The sequence below is a fragment of the Macrobrachium nipponense genome, chromosome 21, assembly GCF_015104395.2.
Source record: "Macrobrachium nipponense isolate FS-2020 chromosome 21, ASM1510439v2, whole genome shotgun sequence".
NCBI lineage: Eukaryota > Metazoa > Arthropoda > Malacostraca > Decapoda > Palaemonidae > Macrobrachium > Macrobrachium nipponense.
In genome coordinates, this window is record NC_087212.1 from 4,878,051 (window position 1) to 4,900,582 (window position 22,532).

A 22,532-nucleotide genomic window follows, 5' to 3' on the forward strand; every position below is an offset into this window, starting at 1 on the left:
TTGCAAGATAGTCAAGTAGAGAGGCTTTGTAATACATATATGCACATTACACTTTTATTTTCGCATTTTATGTGTGTTGTATACGCTTCTGTGCACGAACACAGACACATTTGAAATTTGTAGCAAAATCAAAAGATAAATGAAGGGCCACTGACTAAAAACAGAAAGGTTTGAAATTACTTTTAATCTACCTTTATTCAACTTACAACAACTCCCCAGAAATCCAAAAACCTCCTTGTATAAGACGAGTCACATACGAAGGTTGAAAATTATATTTATTTATATATAAAATGATACAAAGATGACTGTCTCTAGGATTTACATCAGAGATAAATTGCCTGCATGATATAGCTTTAATCAACTTTAAAAACTCTTTAAAACTACTAAAACTTTTTTAAATACGACAAATCACACGAGAAAGTAGAAAATGACATTGACATACATAAATGTTACAAAGGAAACGTCGTCTACGACTTAAATCGCAGATCAGTCGCCTGCGTCCGATCGCTCCGGCCGACCGCGACTTCGGCTGACGACCCAGTGCACAACAACTCCATCAATGATGGCGGCCAAACACCACCGAAGGCACAGTGAAGACGAGAGGCCCCCGAAAACCAGGAAGCACACGAGTATCCCGAAGGAGAATGGCCCGGCGAAGAGCCCCAAGCCGCCTGCGGAGGATAAGCCGCCTTCCTTCGTGGTGGTGGTAGTGTGTGGTGAGTCGGGACGTCGAGGAAAAGGATAAAGCCGAGGGACCTGTCCTGTCACTCTCAATCAACTTGTCATTTTTTAACTGTCATTTCTTGTGGTGTCAAGGAGGACTTTAATTTTAACGTAAACGATTAAAATATAAATAATTTAATATTACATTTAACTATAACCTAACCTTTTTTAGGATAGGTTGATTTTGACAGGGAGGTACCTACCTATACCTACCTAGGTACCTACCTAATCTACTAGGTATAGTAATACAGGTAATAGGGCTAGGTAGGTAGGTATATAGCTAGCTAGTAGTTCCTGGCCAGTTACAATTACGGTATAGGCTAGTATATTAATTTACTCATAAATCACACGAATACTTTGATAAATTAATGTCTTTTACCATTTATACAGCTCTCACTTAAACTTTTGCAGTCCTTACGTTGCTTAGGATAGGTTGATCTTGACATGTACAATGCTACCTACAGATAGCCTAGCTATAATTCCTGGCCAGTTATACAATTACTGTATGTATTAATTTATGTAAATCACACAAAAACTTTATTGAATTAATGTCTTTTACCAGTTATACAGCACTCGCTTAAAATTTTATAGGCCTTCAACATGAAAGTGTAGCAAGTACATTTAGCTAGTAACCTAACCTGTGCATGGGTGACCCCCTAGTAATCCTGACCTGACCATTCATGGGCATTTAGTAACCTAACCTGTGCAAGGGATACCCCCCTTGTAAACCTGATCTGACCTGACCCAGAGCTCCTTAAACCGTGGAAGGTAGGGTAAAATTCTGAATGGCCACCTGGCCTCTATGTATCTCGCCATTTTTAGTACTGGACCCTGGGGATTAATTACAGTCGACTCCCAAAAAATAACAGTAAAGTCTTAATGAGCAACCCAAATACTAGTATAGGAAACTGTAATTTTCAAAGAAATACCTGGTGCAGAGTTATTACCTAGATGTACCATTGTACTACCTTCATAAGAGTTCTTGAGGTCATCCTTTGCGGGAGCATGTTTTGTCATAGCTATGTAAAGTATATCTCAGACTTGTGTTCTTGTGGCCTTAAGGATCCTTGCCTTGCTCATGGTTTAGGCTCTGGACATAATTGCCATTTCATCCACCCTGCATTCTCTGTCATTTGTTGCTCTCTTGTCATATCCATGGCAGGCACTAGGCATTGCCAAGAGGTCTGCTGGAATTTTTTCTTAGTGCTTTTACTCTTTAATGCTATGGATTTGCTTTGTTTGCAGTCCATCTGACATTTCCTGTTGATAGTGTTCTTACTGAAGTTCACTGCCAGTGGACGTTCGTCTTTGGGGTTTCTTCTAAAGCAGAGTTTGGAGATCCATTCATTGCACATCTTTAAGCATGGAAGTGCTCATTTTGAACTTACTGCACCCTTTTCCTGTTCAGACTCTCATGTTTTGTCTTGTCAAGTACTAAGGGATTTAGGGTATTGTATGATTAATAGGTTTTTCATAAACTTTTATTTGTTCATATAGATCTATAAATCATATAATTTATGTAGGAATATTCACCACGGGTAGCTGGAAATTATTGTTGAAAGTTGGTAATGAGGAGGTTAATTGGAGGAAATGAGGAGGTTAATTGGAGGTAGGTGGGTGAGTTGGGAAAACCTCCACCTACCTGCTGCAAGCTGGCACTTCTTTAGTTGAAGGATTTGATACATTTGGTATTTCTAGTAATTTAGGCTCTCTTTCATAATTAGATAATAAATTTGTGATGTTATTTGTGTGTGAGATTATTTCCAGTGAACTTCATTGTAAGCCAGATTCTCATGTTTACTGTGTCCTTATATTGATTGAGTTGAACATTATAACTGCTACAGTGACCTAAGTATAACTTGACCTAAAGAAAATAACTAATTTTTCAGCTGTGTGCATTGGTGTGGTTCATAGTATCCATGTGTCTACTATGTTTGAAAATGACAGGCATTTTTCTCATCTTTCAAACTTGGAGCGGGAGATGACCTTCCGCACTGAGATGGTAAGTGTAATTTTTGTTCTGGAAAAAGTGTTGTGAGAATATAAATTCTTAGGAGTACTTTTATCACGTACTATTTTCATTCTGTTTTTATAACAGACTAAGTTGCAAATATGGTCTGGAGTACTTTTGGGACGTAGATATTCAGTTTTTTGAAGCTGCCCAAGTTGCACACTAATATTTTGTATGTGGTTACCTTAGAACCAACATTATCAAAGACTTAAAATTTTTGTGGATATAAAGTATTGCTGTTACTACTTCCACATGTGATCAGATCCAGTACAATATACCCGCACTGTGTTTTTTAAGTTACATACTGAATCCAAATTCTGTTCTATTTTCTCAAAAAAAAAAAAGAACAAAAATTAATATTGGAAAAGTTAATAAGAATTAATTTTGTTTTATATCCCTGAAGAAGCACACAAATTATTTGTTGTTAATAGTTTCTTTTAAGACAAAAACTTGTAAATTAGAATACTATACCCTGTAACTAGAACATAGTCTGGAAATATGACTTGACAGTAGTACGTACCATGATTTTTCAGCTGTTATTATTTTTTCTTATTCTACACAGGGCCTCTATTACTCGTATTACAAGACGTTGGTCAATTCTGAATCTTTTTTGATGGGATTGAATCGCTTGATGCATGATAATTTGACGGAATACCCAGACATCATCAATACACTACAAAGATTCAATTTGTACCCAGAGGTAAGTGATGTAGATTGAACTTTGTTTATAAACATATTGAGTTCACGAGTAAGTAATATAGTACTAAATAGCCATCAGAGATGTGATATCAGAATTCACCCTAGGTGTGAATAGAAAAAGCCAGTTGTTATTTAGTTATCCTCTGATAACTAAATAACAACTGATAACTAAATTCAAACATAGTTAAAGATGCAATTGCTGTTCCTTTTTTGTTTGTGGGATCTACAGCACATATTAGGGATTCCTAGGGAGCTCTCGTGTAAAGAATAGTAATATAATTATTGTTGCAGAGCTGTTTTGTGATCTGCAGCCATGTATACCATCAGTTGACTAAAAGAAATAACATTATCAACACTCATTTTTGGACATGAACTTTCCTGTCAGATATATACTTAGCTTATGTCTCTGACGTCACGACAAAATTCAAAACTCGCGGCACACGTGACAGGTAGGTCAGGTGATCTACATTACCCGCCGCTGGGTGGGGGGTGTATGAACCAATCCTACTTTCTAGTCAGATTTTCTCTGTCGCCAGTTCTGACAACACCTGTTGTTGGTTCCTCACGATAGTTTGATTAGTTTCTCGTTGCCTGGATTGTTTTTGGACTGACTTTTGGTGAAGTACCTGATCTTTTTGGCTTGGCATACGCGATTGTAGACTGTTTTTTTATTTTTCTCTGGTTTTTTCCTAATTATGTCTGATTCTGAAGTTAAGAAATCGGCCATGTTTAGAGTGTGCTCTGTGAGTGAGTGTAAGGTGAGGCTACCGAAAGCTTTGGTAGATCCTCACAATGTATGTATGAGATGTAGAGGGAATGATTGTTCTTTCATTAACCCATGTAAGGAGTGTGAAGGGTTGGATGAAGATGAATGGAAGTCTCTTTCTTCCTATTTGAGGAAGTTGGAGAAAGATAGGGTGAGGAAGGCTTCTTCAAGAAGCTCCAGTAAGTCTCGCATTAGCGAGCTAGAAGTAGAGAACCCTGTTGTAGAAGTAGAACCTTCTCCTGTTTCAGCACCTGCTCCCGGCATTGAACCTGAAGATACGCCTTCGGAGGTGGCCTCCATGAGAGCCACGATTCGTAGCATGGAGAGCAAAATACGCTCATTAGAAGGTAAGAGTGACAGTGCCAGTGATTTGTGCAGTGCCCCCAGTGCAGTGGAGGTTGCGTCTGACCGGCTCCTTAATGCTTCCAGGCCTAGACCTCTTCCAGACTCCCAGACCCAGTGGAGGAGGAAAGTCAACAGCCGCAGGAAGGTTAGGGAGAACCCCCACCGGTCAGGCGTCCCCTCGGTAGCTCCTGATGAACGTTCCCAGGCTGCCTTAGATCGCGCCAAGAAAGAAGTGTTGCGCCAATGCTTCTCTTCTTCGTCTTCGCCCTCTCCTAAGCACGGATGGAGCGCCTCGGAAGCCTCGCGCCCTCTCAATAGAGCCTGGAAGGCGCCTTGCGCCCTTCCCTCCAGCCCTGAATGCTTTTCGGTAGAGCCGGAAGTAGACATCAAGAGACCCCGGAGATCTCAGGAGTACTCCTCTCCTAATCGCCCTCGAGCCTCGTCCCCAGTAGAGGCTTTCGAGAGATCACCTGCTCGTTTTTTAGCGGGTTTGCAGGCGCAGATTTCGGCTCTGGCTGACTCCTTGGCAGGGAGTTCTCGCCGTAAGAAGGATGTATCTCTCCCAGTTAAGAAGTCTAAGCGAGATCCTGCTGACTTCCCGTCTCCTTCAGAGAAGTACTAAGCGCCTCGCAGGCGCTCCTCGGCCGATCTAGAGCCTGATAGACGCTACTCCCCGAGTAGACACCTTTCTCCCGTGGTCAGGCGCCAAGAGCCTGTAAGGATGCACGCTCCTGGAAGGCGCCCTTCGCCAGAGATCCTCTCTCCTCTTGGCAGGTGCCAGGAGCCTAGTAGGCGCCGCTCTCCGAGCAGGCGCTCTTCTCCAGGCAGCCGCTCTCCCCTGGACAGGCGCCTTGAGCCTGGTAGGCGCTTCTCCCCAAGCAGGCGCTCTTCGCCAGACATCCTCTCTCCTCTTGGCAGGCGCCAGGAGCCTGGTAAGCGACAAGAGCCTGATAAGTTCCGATCTCCAAGCAGGCGCTCTTCTCCAGGTAGCCGCTCTCCCCTGGACAGGCGCCTAGAGCCTGGCAGGCGCTACTCAACTAGTAGGCGCTCTTCCCCTGAGAGCCTCTCTCCTTGTGGCAGGCGCCAAGAGCCTGGCAGGCACTCTTCTCCAAGCAGACGCTCTTCTCTAGGCAACCGCCCCACCCTGGACAAGAACTTAGAGCCTGACAGGCGCGACTCTACTAGTAGGCGCTCTCCTAGTAGGTGCTCTCCTAGCAGGTGCTCTCCCACAGGCAGCCGCCCTTCGATGGACAGGCGCCCCTCGAAGGATAGGCGCTCTTCTTCTGATAAGATGGCCTTCCCTTCAAAGGATATTCATGGTTCTTCTGTAGAGGAAGAACAAGAGGCTACAGATGAGGAATTGACCAAGGACTCTTCGGTCTCTTCCTACAAGAAACTTATGGACCTGCTTCTACAAGAGTTTGGAGATGCCCTTACTCCTGTTGCTCCTCCTTCTCCTCTTTTGCTGTTTTCGACTTCAAAAACAAGGAAGACTTCTTCATATGTGAAAATGAAACCTACCATCTCTATCAAGAAGGCCCTTAGAGGTTTTGGGGATTGGCTTCTCTCCAAAGAAGAAAAAGGGAAGACAGTTTTTTCTTTCCCGCCTTCCAAGCTGTCAGGAAAGATGGGTTTCTGGTACGAATCGGGAGAACCTTTGGGCTTGGTTCTTCCCTCCTCCCCGGACTCGGACTTCTCTTCATTGGTGGATTCCTCTCGTCGCTCAGCTCTTCTTTCTGCCAAGACTACGTGGGGAATGAATGAGCTTGACCACCTTTTGAAGGGAATGTTCCGAGTCCTGGAAGTCTTCAACTTCTTAGACTGGTCCTTGGGGGTTTTAGCTAAGAGGACTCAATCCCCGGATTCCCTTTCTCCTGATGATCTTCATAGTGTCCTGACTTGTATGGACAAGGCAGTGAGAGACGGTTCGAGCTAGGTGGCTTCTCTTTTTGGAGCAGGAGTCATCAAGAAGAGGGCGGTGTACCGCTCTTTTCTAACGAAAGGGGTATCACACGCTCAGAGAGCCTCGCTGCTATATTCGCAGCTCTCGCTCCTGCTCTTCCCGAAGAGGATCATCCAGGACATCTTGAGTGCCCTCTCGGCAAAGCCACTCAAGATATGTTGGAACAGTCGGCTAGGATTCCTCGAGCAGCCTTCCAGGCTAAGACAAAGAAGGAGACACCCTCGAGGCAGGAGCCCTTTCAAGGGGGTCCTCCCTCCCGATCTTCTTCCACTAGAGGAACTAGACCCCCTAAGAGAGGGAGGACCTTCTCTCGATCGATCAGATCGAAGAAGTAGCTTCCAAGTCCTCCAGACTAAAGTAGGAGCCAGACTACTAAGATTTTCAGAGGTCTGGGCTCAGAAGGGGCTGGACAACTGGTCCCTCTCGATCGTCAGGAAGGGGTACCTCATTCCCTTCACATCAAGGCCGCCCTTGACTACAACTCCAAGGGAGTTGGTGGCCAAGTACAAGGACCCTTACATGAACCAAGCCCTTGCTCTAGCAGTAGAGCAAATGCTAGAAGAAGCTATAGAGCTAGTGAAAGAGCCTCGTTCAGCGGGTTTTTACAACCGCCTCTTCCTAGTTCCAAAAGCCTCAGGAGGATGGAGACAGGTTCTGGATGTAAGCGCCCTGAACTTCTTTGTGAAGAAGAGAAAGTTCGCCATGGAGACGACGTCTTCAGTTTTGGCTGCTCTTCGTCCAGGGGACTGGATGGTGTCCCTAGATCTTCAGGACGCTTACTTCCATGTGCCTATCCATCCTTCTTCACGGAAGTTTCTGAGGTTCATGTGGAAAGGAAAGATTTTCCAATTCAGGGCCTTGTGCTTCGGCCTATCAACAGCCCCCCAAGTGTTTACGGGGCTCATGAAAAACATAGCAGAATGGCTACATTTGGAGGGAGTGAGGGTTTCCCTCTATTTGGACGACTGGCTGATCAGAGCCAAGTCAAAAGAAAGATGTCTGGAGGACCTACAAAAGACTTTGACAATGACAAGTTCGCTGGGACTTTTAGTGAACACCCAGAAATCACAGTTAATCCCCAGCCAAGAACGGATTTATCTGGGGATTCGGATGGTTTCTCCGGATTTTCGTGCGTATCCTTCCCCAGAAAGGATAGCTCGATGCTACGAGAAGGTCACAACCTTTCCAGAGAAAGATGTATGCACAGCGAGGGAGTGGATGAGTCTGTTGGGGACACTCTTCTCGCTGGAGCAATTCGTTTCTCTAGGAAGGTTGCACCTGAGACCACTCCAGTTCTTTTTGCACCAGAACTGGAGCCGTCTCTCTCAAGATCTAGAGTTCTCCTTCAAGATCTCAAAGGAGATAAAGAAGGATCTTCTCTGGTGGGCAGACCCTCTTCGCTTTGTGGAAGGTCTATCCCTGCACATTCCGAACCCCAACCTAGTGTTGTTTTTTGACGCGTCGGACACAGGTTGGGGAGCGACGCTCGGATCAAGGGAAGTGTCAGGCACCTGGGAGGGGGAACAGGTGTCCTGGCACATCAACAAAAAGGAGTTGATGGCGGTTTGGCTGGCCTTAAAAGCCTTCGAGCCCCAAGTCCGGGATGCAGCAGTACAGATCAACTCGGACAACACCACAGCCCTGGCATACATCAGGAAGCAGGGGGGGACGCATTCCTTCTCCCTGTACGAAACAGCAAGGAACCTTCTGCTGTGGTCGGAGGTAAGGAGGATAAGACTCCTCACCAGATTCGTACAGGGAGAAAGGAACGTCAGGGCAGACCTCCTGTGCAGGAAAAATCAAGTCCTTCCTTCGGAGTGGACTCTTCACTCAGATGTGTGCCATGAACTGTGGAAGATGTGGGGCAGATCTCACATAGATCTCTTCGCTACTTCCAAGAACGCGAGGATAGACATCTACTGCTCCCCGATCTCGGACCCAAGGGCAGTAGCGATAGATGCTTTTCTGCTAGACTGGAAACATCTAGACCTTTATGCGTTCCCTCCCTTCAAGATTCTGGGAGAGACTAAAAAAGTTTGCGTCCTCAGAAGCGGCAAGGATGACGCTGATAGCGCCGTTCTGGCCCACCCAAGACTGGTTCACAGAGGTACTGGAATGGTTAGTAGACATTCCAAGATCCCTGCCACAAAGGATCGATTTGCTCAAACAACCCCACTTCGACAGGTATCACAAGAACCTCCCCGCTCTCAATCTGACTGGATTCAGACTGTCAATAGTCTTGTCAGAGCGAAGGGTTTTTCGGCAAAGGCTGCAAAGGCTATTGCCACAGCAAGAAGACGTTCTACCCTTAGAGTCTACCAGTCGAAGTGGGATGTGTTTCGCCGTTGGTGCAGGAACCAGAAGCTTTCCTTTTCCAGTACCTCTGTAACCCAAATCGCAGACTTCCTCTGTTTCCTTAGGGAAAAATGCGGTCTGGCAGTCTCAACCATAAAAGGTTATCGAAGCATGCTAGCCGCAGTGTTCAGACACAGGGGCATGAACATTTCGGAAGATAAAGATCTTCATGATCTGATAAGGTCTTTTGAGACATCCAAGAAAGTCTCGAATAGAACCCCAAGCTGGAACCTTGATGTGGACCTTCTTTTCCTGAGGTCCTCAAGGTTCGAACCACCTCAGTCAGCTTCATTTAGAGACCTGACAATGAAATCCCTGTTCCTCATGGCTTTGGCGTCCGCCAAAAGAGTAAGTGAACTACAAGCCTTAGAAGGAAGTGTAGGATTCAAAGGAGATTCCGTGATTTGTTCCTTCCTTCCTTCATTCTTAGCCAAGAACAAGAACCCCTCCATTCCTTGGCCCAGGAGTTTTGAGGTGCAAGGCTTATCCTCCCTTGTAGGAGAAGAAGCAGAGAGGACTCTTTGCCCGGTAAGAAGCCTTAAGTTTTATCTTCATAGAAAGAAAAAACTTATGGGCAATATGGACAACCTCTGGTGTTCTGTAAGAGATCCCAGTAGGCCATTGTCAAAAAATGCTCTGGCGTTCTTTATTAGCAGCATTGTAAAGGAAGCCCATGTTGCATGCGATCAAGATCAATTTAAGCTTCTTAAAGTCAAGGCTCATGAAGTGAGGGCCATCGCCACGTCCTTGGCTTTCAAGAAGAATATGTCGCTACAGAATCTCATGAAAGCGACTTTCTGGAGATGCAACTCTGTCTTCGCCAACCACTACTTGAGAGACATGAAAATTACGTATGATAAGTGCTTCGCGTTAGGCCCATACGTATCGGCGGATTCAGTGCTGGGGCAGGGAGCTGAAGCATATCCTTTGTAGTTATTTCCCTTTTTTGGTATTGTGTTTTTATGGTTGTATGGAAGAGGATGCGGGTAGGCATCTCTTTCATGTCGTATATCTAACAATAATTAGATTGGTTAGGTGGTCGAGTTGGTGTTTGAGCTCCTTGCAATGGTAGTGGACAGGTTCTGTCATATAAGTGGGCAAATCCCCTTTGACAAGATCCTACTTGGATTCTACCAAGTAAGTGGATAACAAATCCCTTTGGTAGACCCAAAGAGTCTTTTCAGCTGTAGGTCACGCCCTCGCTGTAGCTCTTCAGGCAACGCAGACTAATAGACAGTAACTATGAAGTCTTCTGCCTAAACAGGTAAGAACCAAGGTTTTTTATATCCTACAACATGTGTTGTTTCCCTTTTCTATGTTATTGAGCTGTCTCTTACCCTCCACCAAGGGTGTCAATCAGCTAAGTATATATCTGACAGGAAAGTTCATGTACAAAAATGATATTGTTAGTATACAATAAAGTTTTGTACATACTTACCTGGCAGATATATACTTAGCTTACGTCTCTGACGTCACGACAGAATTCAAAACTCACGGCACACGCGACAGGTAGGTCAGGAGCTCTACCTTACCCGCCGCTGGGTGGCGGGTGTATGAACCAATCCTACTTTCTAGTCAGATTTTCTCTTCCACCTGTCTCCTGAGGGGAGGCTGGGCAGGCCATCAATCGTATATATCTGCCAGGTAAGTATGTACAAAACTTTATTGTATACTAACAATATCATTTTCATCATTCAAGTGCTACTTTATGATATACTTTGGATATATACATCTTGCATTATTATTAATGCAAGCATACTGTGAATTACACAGGCTTCAGGCACTTCATAACTTGATTAATTGTCTAATCTGTCTGTATCACTGAATTGCATCCATGGCAATATAAATCAGCTATTGAAATTTTCACAGTTATTGCCAGTAACATCTGTGCAAACCCTCTTGGAAGAATTGTCTTCATTCTAGTACAGTTTATCTAGGATCCTTAAAAGGGTAGGACGACAAAGTTTACGCACAATCAAAATATCACAGCGTCATGTTCCAGCTACGGTTACTATGTCCATATGAGGGACCAGCAGCTTCCATTATCAATCATTTTCTTTTTATAATATGTGTTTTCCATTACAATCCTTTGTATTTCTTTTTATGTATGTAATGCTTAACTCATTTTTCCAGGCCCTTATCTATGCCTTTTATGTGTAATCTGAAATTTGCCACATGGTGATGCATTTCATAAATAGTTCTATATATGACAAATAGGGTTACCCATCAATTTTTTGTTTCTTTTCCTTGATATTATTCATCTTCTGTGCAACACAAACTTCCCCTGTAGGGGGGTAGTGCCATCAGTGGACCTCATGTCGTGCACTGCAGGCATTACTTAAGGTTCTTTGCAGCGTGCGTTCGGCCTCTAGCTGCAACCACTTTCATTCCTTTTACTGTACCTCCTTTCATAGTCTTTATTCATCTTACTTTCCACCCTCTCCTAACACTTGATTCGTAGTGCAACTGCTTTGAGGTTTTCCTCCGGTTACACCTTTCAAACCTTTTACTGTCAGTTTCCATTTCAGCGCTGAATGACCTCATAGGTCCCCGTGCTTGGCCTTTGGCCTAAATTCTATATTCAATTGAACACAAATTGCTATATACTAGAATGTCGTCATCTTGGTTTGTTTCATTGGTTGAAATAGTGGAAATGTGAATGAACCTGAATGGATGTATTGATTATTTCAGAGCATAGATACTTTATAGTTCAGGCAGTTGTTGTATTGAAGGAATCTCATCTTCCTGCCTTTCATACAACTGACTCATATTTGTACCTCATGGAAATCAGCAATTGTCTGATTGCTGATTACACTCACCATTTCTTGTCGTAAATTTCCATTCTTTGATGTTCTCTCCTTCATTTTGCTTTAGTCTTTCCTCAATTCCTTTAGCCTTCAGTCGCATCCAGCGTGAGTCATTATCCAGTGGGAACATTTTGTTAAATAACAGTAAGACTGTAGTATTATTCATGTGGGTCAGGTATTACATTGCAGTCTTTGACATTTCTGGTCTTTTCCCTCCCATTCCTTGTGTTCATGTGACGAGAAGGCAGTGCTGAGTTGTGTGTGACATATCAGTAATAGTCATTTTCAAGGACACAATATTTCTCTCAGACAAAAATTAAGTAATGGTGAGATTAATGTATAATTTCAGTAATTATTGATACCCTTAAATATACCACAATTGCTTTTTAATGTGATTGTTTTTTGAGTTTTAGCATTAAAGTTATGAGAGAGTTTTTATTTGCTTATTTTGTCATCAGGTAACGCATAGGTAAATGTTATAAGAAAAGTTTAGAATTTTCATGGTATTACTATTAAGACTGTCTAATGTGATTTATATATGATGTATTTTCACATTTTTTATCTTGCAGGTTGTACTGGGTGGCACATATCGTGTTTTTAATGCCATAACATCGTGGCTGGGCCTAGAGATGAGAGTGTGCTGGCAGGTAAGCCGAGGTGGCGGCTTAGCTCCTGTGGTGAGCTGTGAAGGATTAGGTGATCCAGCGTATTGGTATTTGGCAGGAGTGTGGATCAGTGCAGGTTTGACTGCTGCTTTGTTGTTTATTCAAGGTACAGACTTATGTGGAAATCTTATCGGGGGATTCTTGACGGTGTTGTGCTTCTTTTTTAATCACGGTGAAGCAACAAGAGTCCAGTGGACGCCGCCTCTGAGAGAGAGTTTTGCTTTCCCATGGAGCATTGCCCTCAACATTGCAGTAACTCGAGTATTAAGAACTCCTCGGCCTGTATGGACACGGCCATTACTAGTTGGTACCTTAACCTTGGTATACCTTTTATGTTGGCAATTTGCACAGTTCACCATAGTTGCAGTCGTTGGAGTGGTGTATATAATGTATACAATTGGTGTGATTACACCACTGCCAATGTTGCTGGTATTATTGGGTACCTCTTATGGCTTCCTGAATAATATAGTTCTTCAGTTTGGAAATACTCTCTTAGTGTCATCACCACTTGCTGGATGTCTTCTAGGAGTATTACTGCTATATCTTTTCATGGAGCCAATCATTCAGCATCTTCCATTCCCTACAAATATGGGGGTTCAACTGAGCTTCCTCTTTGTTTCGTGTACAGCGTGCAAGATTGAACTATCAAGGATTTTTGGTGTGGAAGATGATGCTCATATTGTAAATATTTTGAAATCAAAGTTCACAAATTACTCAGATTTCCATACGCTATTATATACCTGCTCTCCAGAGTTTGACTTCCTTCCACAGGAATCATTGTACAAGTTGAATGAAACCCTCCTTTTCCCATGTGTGACAATGGTAGGGGGAGCTGTTTTAATCAACATCCTTACAATAGTGAAAAACAATCTCATTGCACGAATGGATAAAAATAATGAAGTAAGACCACCTTTATGGTCTGGAGTAGATCCTGGGGTAATATTTACTGGTGCCATGCTTATTGTGTATGCCATTATGGCCAGTCTTGTCATGCGATTAAAGCTTTTCCTGACACCTCAGATGTGCGTTGTGGTTTCATTATTAGCGTGCAAAAAATACTGGAGAGTCATTGAAAGAAAAGAAATTCATTTAGCAATCTTGGCAGTACTAGTGAGTGGAATGTGCGTGCGTGGCTTTAGAAACATATCAGAACAAAGATCAATCGTTGGTGAATATAGCAATCCTGAATTAGAGGAGTTGATTGAATGGATCCAATCAGAAACCCACGAGGATGCTGTATTTGCTGGTCCCATGTCTACCATGGCCAATGTACTCTTATCAACTCAAAGACCCATTGTGAATCATCCTCACTATGAGCATGCAGGATTAAGAGAACGGACTAAAAAAGTGTATAGTGTGTTTAGTCGTAGGTCAGCAGAGAATGTGTACGAAACATTACTTTCTATGAAAGTGAACTACGTCGTGTTGGAAGAGCCTTGGTGCATACGGAGAAGTCGACCTGGGTGTGGGATGGTGGACTTGTGGGATATAGAAGAACCGCAGAATAAACATAAACCCTATTTGTGCCCTAAACTATTTCATAGAAGCCCAGCACCATTCCATAGAGTATTTTCTAATGATATTTTTGTGGTTCTTCAAGTTCCTTCACGGTACGTAGAAATTCCTGCACCTCGTTATCATAGCGCGTAAAAATAGGAACTTTGAGCTTTTATTTTATGATGCTTTAGCTGTGATGCTCTTCTGTAGTCATTAAAACTTCTGTACAAAGTTTATCTAAGTGTCAAACTACAGGTTTTTTAATTGTTGATGTATAATAGTGTGAAAGTGAAATCAAAGAAACAAAGATCGAGATGTTGGTGTGTGTGTGAGTGTTTCTGTACAGAAAGTAATTACCATTACCTCAACTGTTAAATATGGGACTAATTTGATAAGGATTATATTCGGTTTGACAAAATAGCTATAGATTTTCATAGTGATTTTCTGTAAATTCCTTACGTTTTATTAAATTTGGTTACCGCATGTTGAATATTCTAAGGACTTCAGAATAATAATTGAAAAAAATTCTCCTAAAGCGATCAGATAAGAAAATAGAGCATGTATCAGTTGGATATCAAGTGAACATTTAATACAGTATGTATTTATATTTTTTGGTATTTATATCTCAGAAATATCTGTGTAGAATCCTTTGTGTAATAGAGTTAGTTTAAAATTGTCCATGAACTATTTTTGTAGTCTAGGTCCTGATAATTCCTTGCTGAAATCAGTATATTTCTCATTAAATACGTGCGTAGTATTTTAACAGCATTGATACGGTACAAGTTTTGTACAATGAATGAGTATAGCTTAGCAGAAGTTCGGGATTAAGAGTCTGTTACGTTGCATGGAGTTTGGAAGTGTTTGAAACTCTTGTGGTGATTATCAGTGAAAAATTCTTTTCATTTATATGGTAGTCCTTCCCAGAAGTGATAAGTATTTATCTACCAAGAAAATAAGTGGAAATAAATCAGAATTGGTAATTTTCATATTCATGATAATTTTTATGATTGTAGCAAGCATAGATTGTTACGGTTTCTTTTATAGGTTTGAACATTTCTTTGATAGTCCAATGTTATTTTGTTTTTTAAAAAACAATGAATACAAATTTAACATTTAAATCTTGTAAGTCTTAGAGGTGAAAATATTGATGTCATCTGAAATTTTTTCATTTCAAGGTCTTGAACCAATTCTTTCGTTAGATATTGTCGTAAAGTGTACGTTGGTTGCTGATGGAGCAGTGTTAGTATTCTGCCTAAGAAAATATTTTGTTCTATTCACTGTTGGTTATAGGTGCTCAAGTATTCTCTGCAGTATTTACATTTGATCAAGTACATACACAAAGTTTATGTATTTGAGCTGGTGCTTTATTCCCTTAGTATGTTGGGTCTCTTTCATATCACAGACAGTTACATGAGAGGCCCTAAAATTGTTTTGTGTCCATTGCAAAATTTGCTTTCATTTAGAACATGTAGAAATACCCAGTTTCTGATGAAAAATAAAGATATTTTAAGAAATATTTTTGATAACACATTTCTTTGTGGAATGGGTAGTCTTTCTGTAAGTATGCCACAAGCAAATGTGAGTTTCATTATAATTTATTATTGTAAAGTTGTTAGAGCAAACTTGAAATGCAACATTTAAGGGAAAACATGTTCCGTTTGATATATATGCCAATTTATATTTATGCAATGATAGACTGCTAAACATTTCCGCTTTCTTTTACTCTCTTACAGCTGTATTCATTGCTGATTTACTGGACATTTTGTCTGCCAAAGACTGTTCCCAAAGCCCCATAGCTTGCTTATTTATATTGTCCTTGAAATACCATAGATGATGAAAATAATGTTCGTAAAAGCACTACATTTTTCATTGATATATAAAGCAGACAGTACTGTAATAGAGTTCATGCTGTGGATACTTGTGGTAAATTTATTAATAGGTATATTGTCAGGCTCCAGTGAATTAGCTAATCTTGTGAAGACTTGGATTATTATATTCTTGGAATTTGTTACAGTATTAAATTCTGAATTGTTTATGATCTTAGATTCTTAAAAGTGGCAACTGATTCAGGGATGAAATTCTTTGTTTATTGGTATAGGGCTATAGTATTTATATCAGGGATAAAGGATGTACACATCAATTTCAGCAAAAAAAAAAATCCATTCAGTTAACCTTCCATTATTTGCACCATTCAATTTAAAAGACAAGTTCAAATGCCTGCTTCCTTGTATGTTAACCACTTTGGTAATGATGTTATGTCATGCCCTTGTAATAATAACCTTTGAATCCATTAGGTGAAATCTTAATAAAATTGATTTGTGAAACAAATTAATTTTTTACCATTTCCAAAAAAGTGCCAAAGTATCAGCTTTCAGTTTACAAACTCGTCATACAATTATTTACACATTTAGGTCTTTTGTGTTTGAAATTTTTCCAAAATTGGGAAAAATGATGGTTTTGAAGTTGAATGAATTAGGTTTTGCGATGTGTGTGTGGCTAGTTTGATGGTATTTTATCAATGAAATGTTTTGTAATTTATTTTCACGGACATTATACTGACCAAATACAAATCATATGCTTAAGCTTGTGGGAAATTCCCCAAACTATTAAATTTTATCGCCATATACTATACCAAGCCATTTACAGATTTTCATAATGATTTTAGTTTTCCCAAATTCCATCATTCAGTTATCAGCATTCTCCCTTTGTCACTTATTTTGTGTAAATTCAGTGTACGTATTTGTCAGTACCTAACGCTGCAGTAAACAATCTTTTGAAAATTATCTTAAAAGATTTGTTGTTTTTGTAAGAATTTTTTTCAGTTTCTAATTTCACTCCTGCACTAAGGTGTATGTGAATTCAGTAGGTTAATGTAAAAAAATATCAACTGAAATATAATGATTTATGGCTGCTGTAAGTAATCTTTATTGAATTCAAGGTCAGATTAAATTGCTTAAAAGTATTTTGGTAATCAGCTTTGGAGCACAAATTGAAAGCATCAGTTTTGTGCACTTGCCCTTGTATGTTCATAACTTTAATTTCTAGGGCTGACAAATACCCATCACTTGAAATCCATTGGATTCCAGTGTCAGTTTTTTGTGGTATTCTTTCATGTGCCGACTGGTTTTTGTTACAAAATGTGTATTACTACTCATGCCTGTATACTTTCTTGGATTACAGTATGTATGCTATACCTTATTCTTACTTCCATCAGGTGAAATCTGGTTGTGGTTGACGTTCCTGGCTTATAAGTTACTGCTTTTAGTGGCTGCCAGTGCAGAACCCTCCATAGATTTTGTAAGGAAAGAGAATAGGAAAAGCTGGGTATCTTGGTATGTACTTTGCTCTTTGAAGTTCGTTGTCTTTCCAGCTACATAAAACACTAAAATCACATAGGTTTTATGCAACCTACGGGCAAAATGTAGCTACTATTTTTAGTTGGGTGGTGGTTGTTAATTATATTATGGTGCTCTGCACTGAAATATGCTTTTTAACAAATTGTAGGAAATATATATTTCAGCTGATAAGGCAACACAAAGTATCCAAAAATCCTCAAAATGAGGTGCCATCCCATAAAGACTGAAACTTTAAAGGGTAACCACAGTGTACTTATGGTACTTTGCATTTTTAGGATTGTTGCTCCCTAAGAAATACGTCCATTTTCTAAACACTTTGAGTTACATTAGCTTTTATTTTAATTGAGAGCATTAAATCATCTGTCATCTTTAAAAAAAGTTGCTTACTAGTGCCATTTGTTAATGGGCCATCAGTATAAAATTATAAAAAGAGATATGAAGAAACAAGATTTATTTCGAATAAGACATTATATATCGGAAATTGAGTCCTAAACCGTTTAAAATTTTTTGACATAAATTCCAAAGCGCATTAGGCTGTGTAAAAATTGGTGTTATTTAAAATTTTGGGGACCAAAGACATATGCTTGAGAATGTACAAAGGTTACATCTGTTGGAAGGTCTTTATGGCCAACATATCTTACTAGCAATCTCCACCATTCAAGCCAGTGCTAACTTACTGTTGCTCTGTCAATGTTGTAAACCTTATTTTGTACTTTAAGACTTAATGCTGTAAAACGTCTTGATAAGAAAGTTTTTACTGATGATAGAACAATACTACAGTACATATAAACATGTGACTTGTAAGCACACAAAGAAATACTAGAATGAAAACTGTCAACTACATTGAGTTTAGCTACGTTTTAAAAATCTTATATTTAAATGTTATTTTTTGGCAGAGTCATTTGTAGAGTTTTTATTAGTAGGGGAGAGTCAGTACACATTACATTAAGTTCTCAGATGTTGCAAAATGTCTCAATTTAATACATTTGTTGTGAAGCAGTGCTGTCAAATCCATTTGGATGTTAATTCCAATTTAAAGTTGTCTTTTCAAATGCAATTTTTTTTCACTGGATTCTTTTTACCTGTATATTTTCATATACAATAATATGCTCTAATCTACACTTTACTAAAACTGATGTGCTTACCCTTTATCAAATTTTACTTGAAATACCACTTCATTGGTTTCATAAACCAATACCCAACCCACAAACATGCACTCAGGTTACCAGTAAATGTGGTGGTGTCAGCTAACTTAGACACTGCTTAAAGCCTCTTCCTAATATAGACATTGTTATTTGAAGATCCTGTGCCTTAGGTACAAGTAACAAAAAATACTAAGTCCGAAATCCCATACGCTTTCATATTGAGTAGCCAGCACAAGTTGCATGTGTGTATGGTCACAAATCACACAAGTGCCAAGCAAACAAATAGATCAATAACTTTGGTTAAAATGCTGCCACTACAAATGATAGCTTGCACACAATGTTTTCAATATTATGTATATTGTTGGTATGCACCAAGAGTTCAGACAATTTTCAGTGAATGCAGTAAGGTATTACAATATTACTGAAAGTATACTCAAGGTATTTAAATTTTTTTTTATTGATGTTTCACTGAAGTAGTAGTTTGGTGCTCACTGGGTATAACTGTATCTCAGATGGTTGGTAGTTTGGATATAACATGTAACTGAACTCCACCTCTTATATTTTTTGCAAACATTTAAGGTGACTCATACGTTAGTAAAAATTATGTGGTGGTGTTTAGTTAACCTTAGGTTTCAATTACACGAAAAAAATACATTATACTACTCTTGAAGTAGCTTTTCCTGCACTTGTATATTGGACCTTAGGTTGAGCAAAAATATTACAGTGAGGATTTTGACCTGGCATTTCAAAGTCTAGGACACTGCACTGTTAATATTCAGGCCTGAAATGTAAAAAATATTCATGTGAAAATTGTTTGCTGCAAGATACAAGACTTTAGGGTGGTGTATTTTTATTTTTCGAAACCTTGTGCATTTTACTAATTGAATTGTAAACGCATTTTAAGCAGTAAGCTAAATTTTTATTTGTTCATGAACAACCAAGACATCAACCATAAGATGCACTAGTATTGCCCCTGGATATTATTTCATGTTGAGTCCTTTTAGTATTTTTTCCATGTATGCATTCTTCCACTTAACATGCACAAAATATTCATGTCCATATTAGTATTCTTTATGGTAGTTCAAGATTCTTTGGACAGTGGACCTGATGCAATATTTTAAATAATATTGACATCTTGCAGAACCATTTGATATTCTGTATACTTAATTCAAGGATTCAAGCAAAACAACATTGGTTTTTCATTAATTTGGAAAACTATTACTTAGGGAATTATCCAATCTGGATGAAGAAATCATCATTATACATAACCCATCTGGATGAAGAGAACATTGTTATACATAACCAAATTTTGACTGCTAATGAATGTATAAAGCTATTTTATTAGATAGTTTAATCAAACCATTTAGTCAAAGGTAATTAACTTGCAGCCTGGCCTAATCAGTGTTAAGTGATTATCACTATTTAACGCATTCAGAGAGTATTATTGCCAAGGCATTACAAGGTGCCTGCCAGACCCTGATCTGCCCCTTTCTTTGAATACGTATTGTGATTGATTGATAAAAATTCGAATGATGCCAAACATGTCACATATCACATATCAAGTCTGTTGCTTATAGTCAAAATGATTTAGCCATGGTTAAAATTGTATTCAGAACTTATAGAATATGGAATGATGAACTCATATTTTGCCAAAGTTCTTATTCAAGTTTCTCCAATATCCCTTCCACCTTCCTAACGTTTGGCTGAAAGACATACTGACCTGACAGTTAGATGGATGGTCTTCCTTTGAAATCTGATCACCGGTATTGGAAGAGTTTCGTTGATAAGGTAAGGGTGACAGACAAGTGGATATGGACAAACGGATAGATGTATGGTCTCGTCTAATGTACTAAACTTGACTGAAATCCCTTTAGCCATGTAGTAGGAGTTGCAGTGCTAAATACTTATAGTAGACAGTCAAATTAAAAAGCTGAAATTTAGTAAAGGACTAATAATAGTAGAACATATTCCCATATATCTTAATAAATTCACACAGAGGGCTGCAAGATCTTTATTTAAGAACAAGATTGAAGTAGATATACAGGTTTACTAAGTATGTACAGCTCTGTAATGTATGAGGTCGTGCAGTAAGGGTGGCATGATGAAGGAAATGTAGGAATTGTGAATTGCACAAAGTTGGGAAAGCTGTACAAACGTTTGACACAAGGAAAAATAAAGTTTAGAGGATTATAAAGACGCAGTTTTTTTCTTCAAAACTGAAATATTTTTAAACTTGTACATATTTCTTGAAGTGAATTTACGGCGAGTACATATGGTGTGAGATTATTTCTTGGCTAAACATGAATTATGTTTGCAGTGTAGTTTTGTACTGTATTGATTTTATTTAGATGAGTGTAATACCTAAATTTTTTCCTGATAATCTTTGCACACTGGACATATGACTTGTATTGAAAAAGATATTAACCAATTTTGCATTGGTTATATGTGTATAATTTTGAAGGTATGTTGATATTGTGATTTTGACCAAGCAAGAGTAGATCTGTGTCTGACACGTAAGAATAAAAAAAAAAAATTGTCAATCTAAGGTTGATAAACTACATGTGATGCTAACATTAGGTTCATGATTGAAATACAAGATAATGCAAATATCCATAGGTATTCACTATAGCATAAGACGAATATTTTTTGAAGATGAAGTTCCAGAAATAAAGCCTTTGATTTGTGTGCCCATACCAAGTTATGACGTTTGAAATTCCAGTGAACAGACATTTGCCTTTTTTTTCTTGAAGTTATACTTTTGTTCTTTCTTTTCTTGAAGCCATTATGTTTTAAATGTTGTCGTTTGAAAACACCAAGAACAGAGCACAGTAAATATGTTATTTACCGTATGTCTAAAGTGCAATTCATTCACAAAAGATATTTCTGTCATATTATTATTTTCTTATGGTTATGATTTTCTGTTAATAAAAAGTGTTCCTCAAATTATTGATTTCCATGCATTGAAAATTCCATGTTAACAACACTACAACACTCGGATCGGATCATTGTAAAACTTCCCAAAAGTTTTGGTTTACATTGCTGATGAGGTTTGATAGTTTATTAACTTCCAGTTAGTTTACTGTTATTAGGTGGCCATTCTTCATGGATTACAGGGTGTAAATTAGAAATGGAATATTGATGACCAGTTACCATGTTACAACAGATAGTTATGTGGAAACAGTAATGTGACTGCAGAACCTGGGTTTAATTTGGTTTTTGGTTTAAGATTTGAGGAAAGATAGAATAATACAGAATCCAAAGAAATGAGATGGCCCCTGTATAGGTCAATAGTTAATTTTGATAATAGGGATATGACAACATTCTTTGTAATGTTGCATCCTTATTTGCTGTATTTCTTGTAAAAGGAAAATGGTTTGTCCAAAGGACAAAAGGGAATAACTAGCCAAAAACATTTAAGAAGTCTTGTATCAATTTTGAAGGTGTAAAACGCCTTTTATTCACAAGAAATCTTTTCTTGTACAGACTTTACTTCTTTATGTAGGCAGTTTACGTTGGCATATGAATTTAGTTAGACATAACTATCCTTTATTGATTAGGTACAAAATTGATTGCTAAGTTTGCTCAAAACTAACCTTTAACATGGCTTAGGGTGGTAAAAGGGAGCGGGTATGAAAATGGTAATGTCACATTTGGCACGAACATCAATGGCCAGTAGTGGTTTATGGGTTTGGGGATTTTTAAAGTAATTAACTACACTGTATTTTGTAAAATTGGTCTACAGCAATGCAAACCAAATAACAGGGAGGAAAGTACCTTGGACCAAAGTCTGGAGACCGTAAGTCAAAGGTACATGTGGCATGGGTCTTCCCCTTGATCATGGCCTTCTGGATCCTCTCTCGTTAGTAATCATAAAACTACTAGTATAGCACTACAGTGAAAATCTTATGTAGTAGTATTGTTATGAAGAACTACTAATTGTATGATGTAACTGACCAGAGTGAGTGGAATACAAAGTATTGGCAGACACCAATGATATTTTGCACAAAATATAATGACATGTAATCATGTCACATTTCATTGTTAATGAGAGTGAAAATCTTACAGGAAATTACAAGAAATGTTAAGCTTAACACACACATAACAATGGCTGTGTTAAAGTATTTATGAGACCTGATCAAAACTGTCAAGTCTTGAAGAAAACCAGCTTGTTGAACAAAACAAAAACAACTATCGTTTCTT

The 22,532-nt window shown here is 39.2% G+C and overlaps 1 protein-coding gene across 2 annotated transcripts; it reads left to right on the forward strand.

Annotated features, from left to right (window-relative positions):
- The first annotated feature begins 496 nt into the window (after positions 1-496).
- LOC135197736 (protein C-mannosyl-transferase DPY19L1-like) lies at positions 497-21,275 on the forward strand. Of its 2 annotated transcripts, XM_064224789.1 has the most exons (5): positions 497-716; positions 2,613-2,725; positions 3,297-3,434; positions 12,239-13,944; positions 17,046-21,275. In XM_064224789.1, the coding sequence occupies exons 1-5, from the start codon at positions 560-562 to the stop codon at positions 17,047-17,049; spliced, it is 2,118 nt and encodes a 705-aa protein (XP_064080859.1). In that variant the 5' UTR covers positions 497-559; the 3' UTR covers positions 17,050-21,275. The 2 variants fall into 2 exon arrangements, with proteins under 2 accessions (XP_064080859.1, XP_064080858.1); XM_064224788.1 differs by lacking the exon at positions 17,046-21,275 and having other exon boundaries at positions 498-716; positions 12,239-16,159.
- Positions 21,276-22,532: the final 1,257 nt, after the last annotated feature.

What these genes read in the sequence shown, in the direction of transcription:
- LOC135197736 (XM_064224788.1), top strand. Translation starts at nt 560, where the DNA reads ATGATGGCGGCCAAACACCACCGAAGGCACAGTGAAGACGAGAGGCCC. An exon ending in CGTGGTGGTGGTAGTGTGTG is followed by an intron (nt 717 to 2,612) that starts GTGAGTCGGGAC and finishes CTAATTTTTCAG; the next exon opens with CTGTGTGCATTGGTGTGGTT. An exon ending in GATTCAATTTGTACCCAGAG is followed by an intron (nt 3,435 to 12,238) that starts GTAAGTGATGTA and finishes TTTATCTTGCAG; the next exon opens with GTTGTACTGGGTGGCACATA.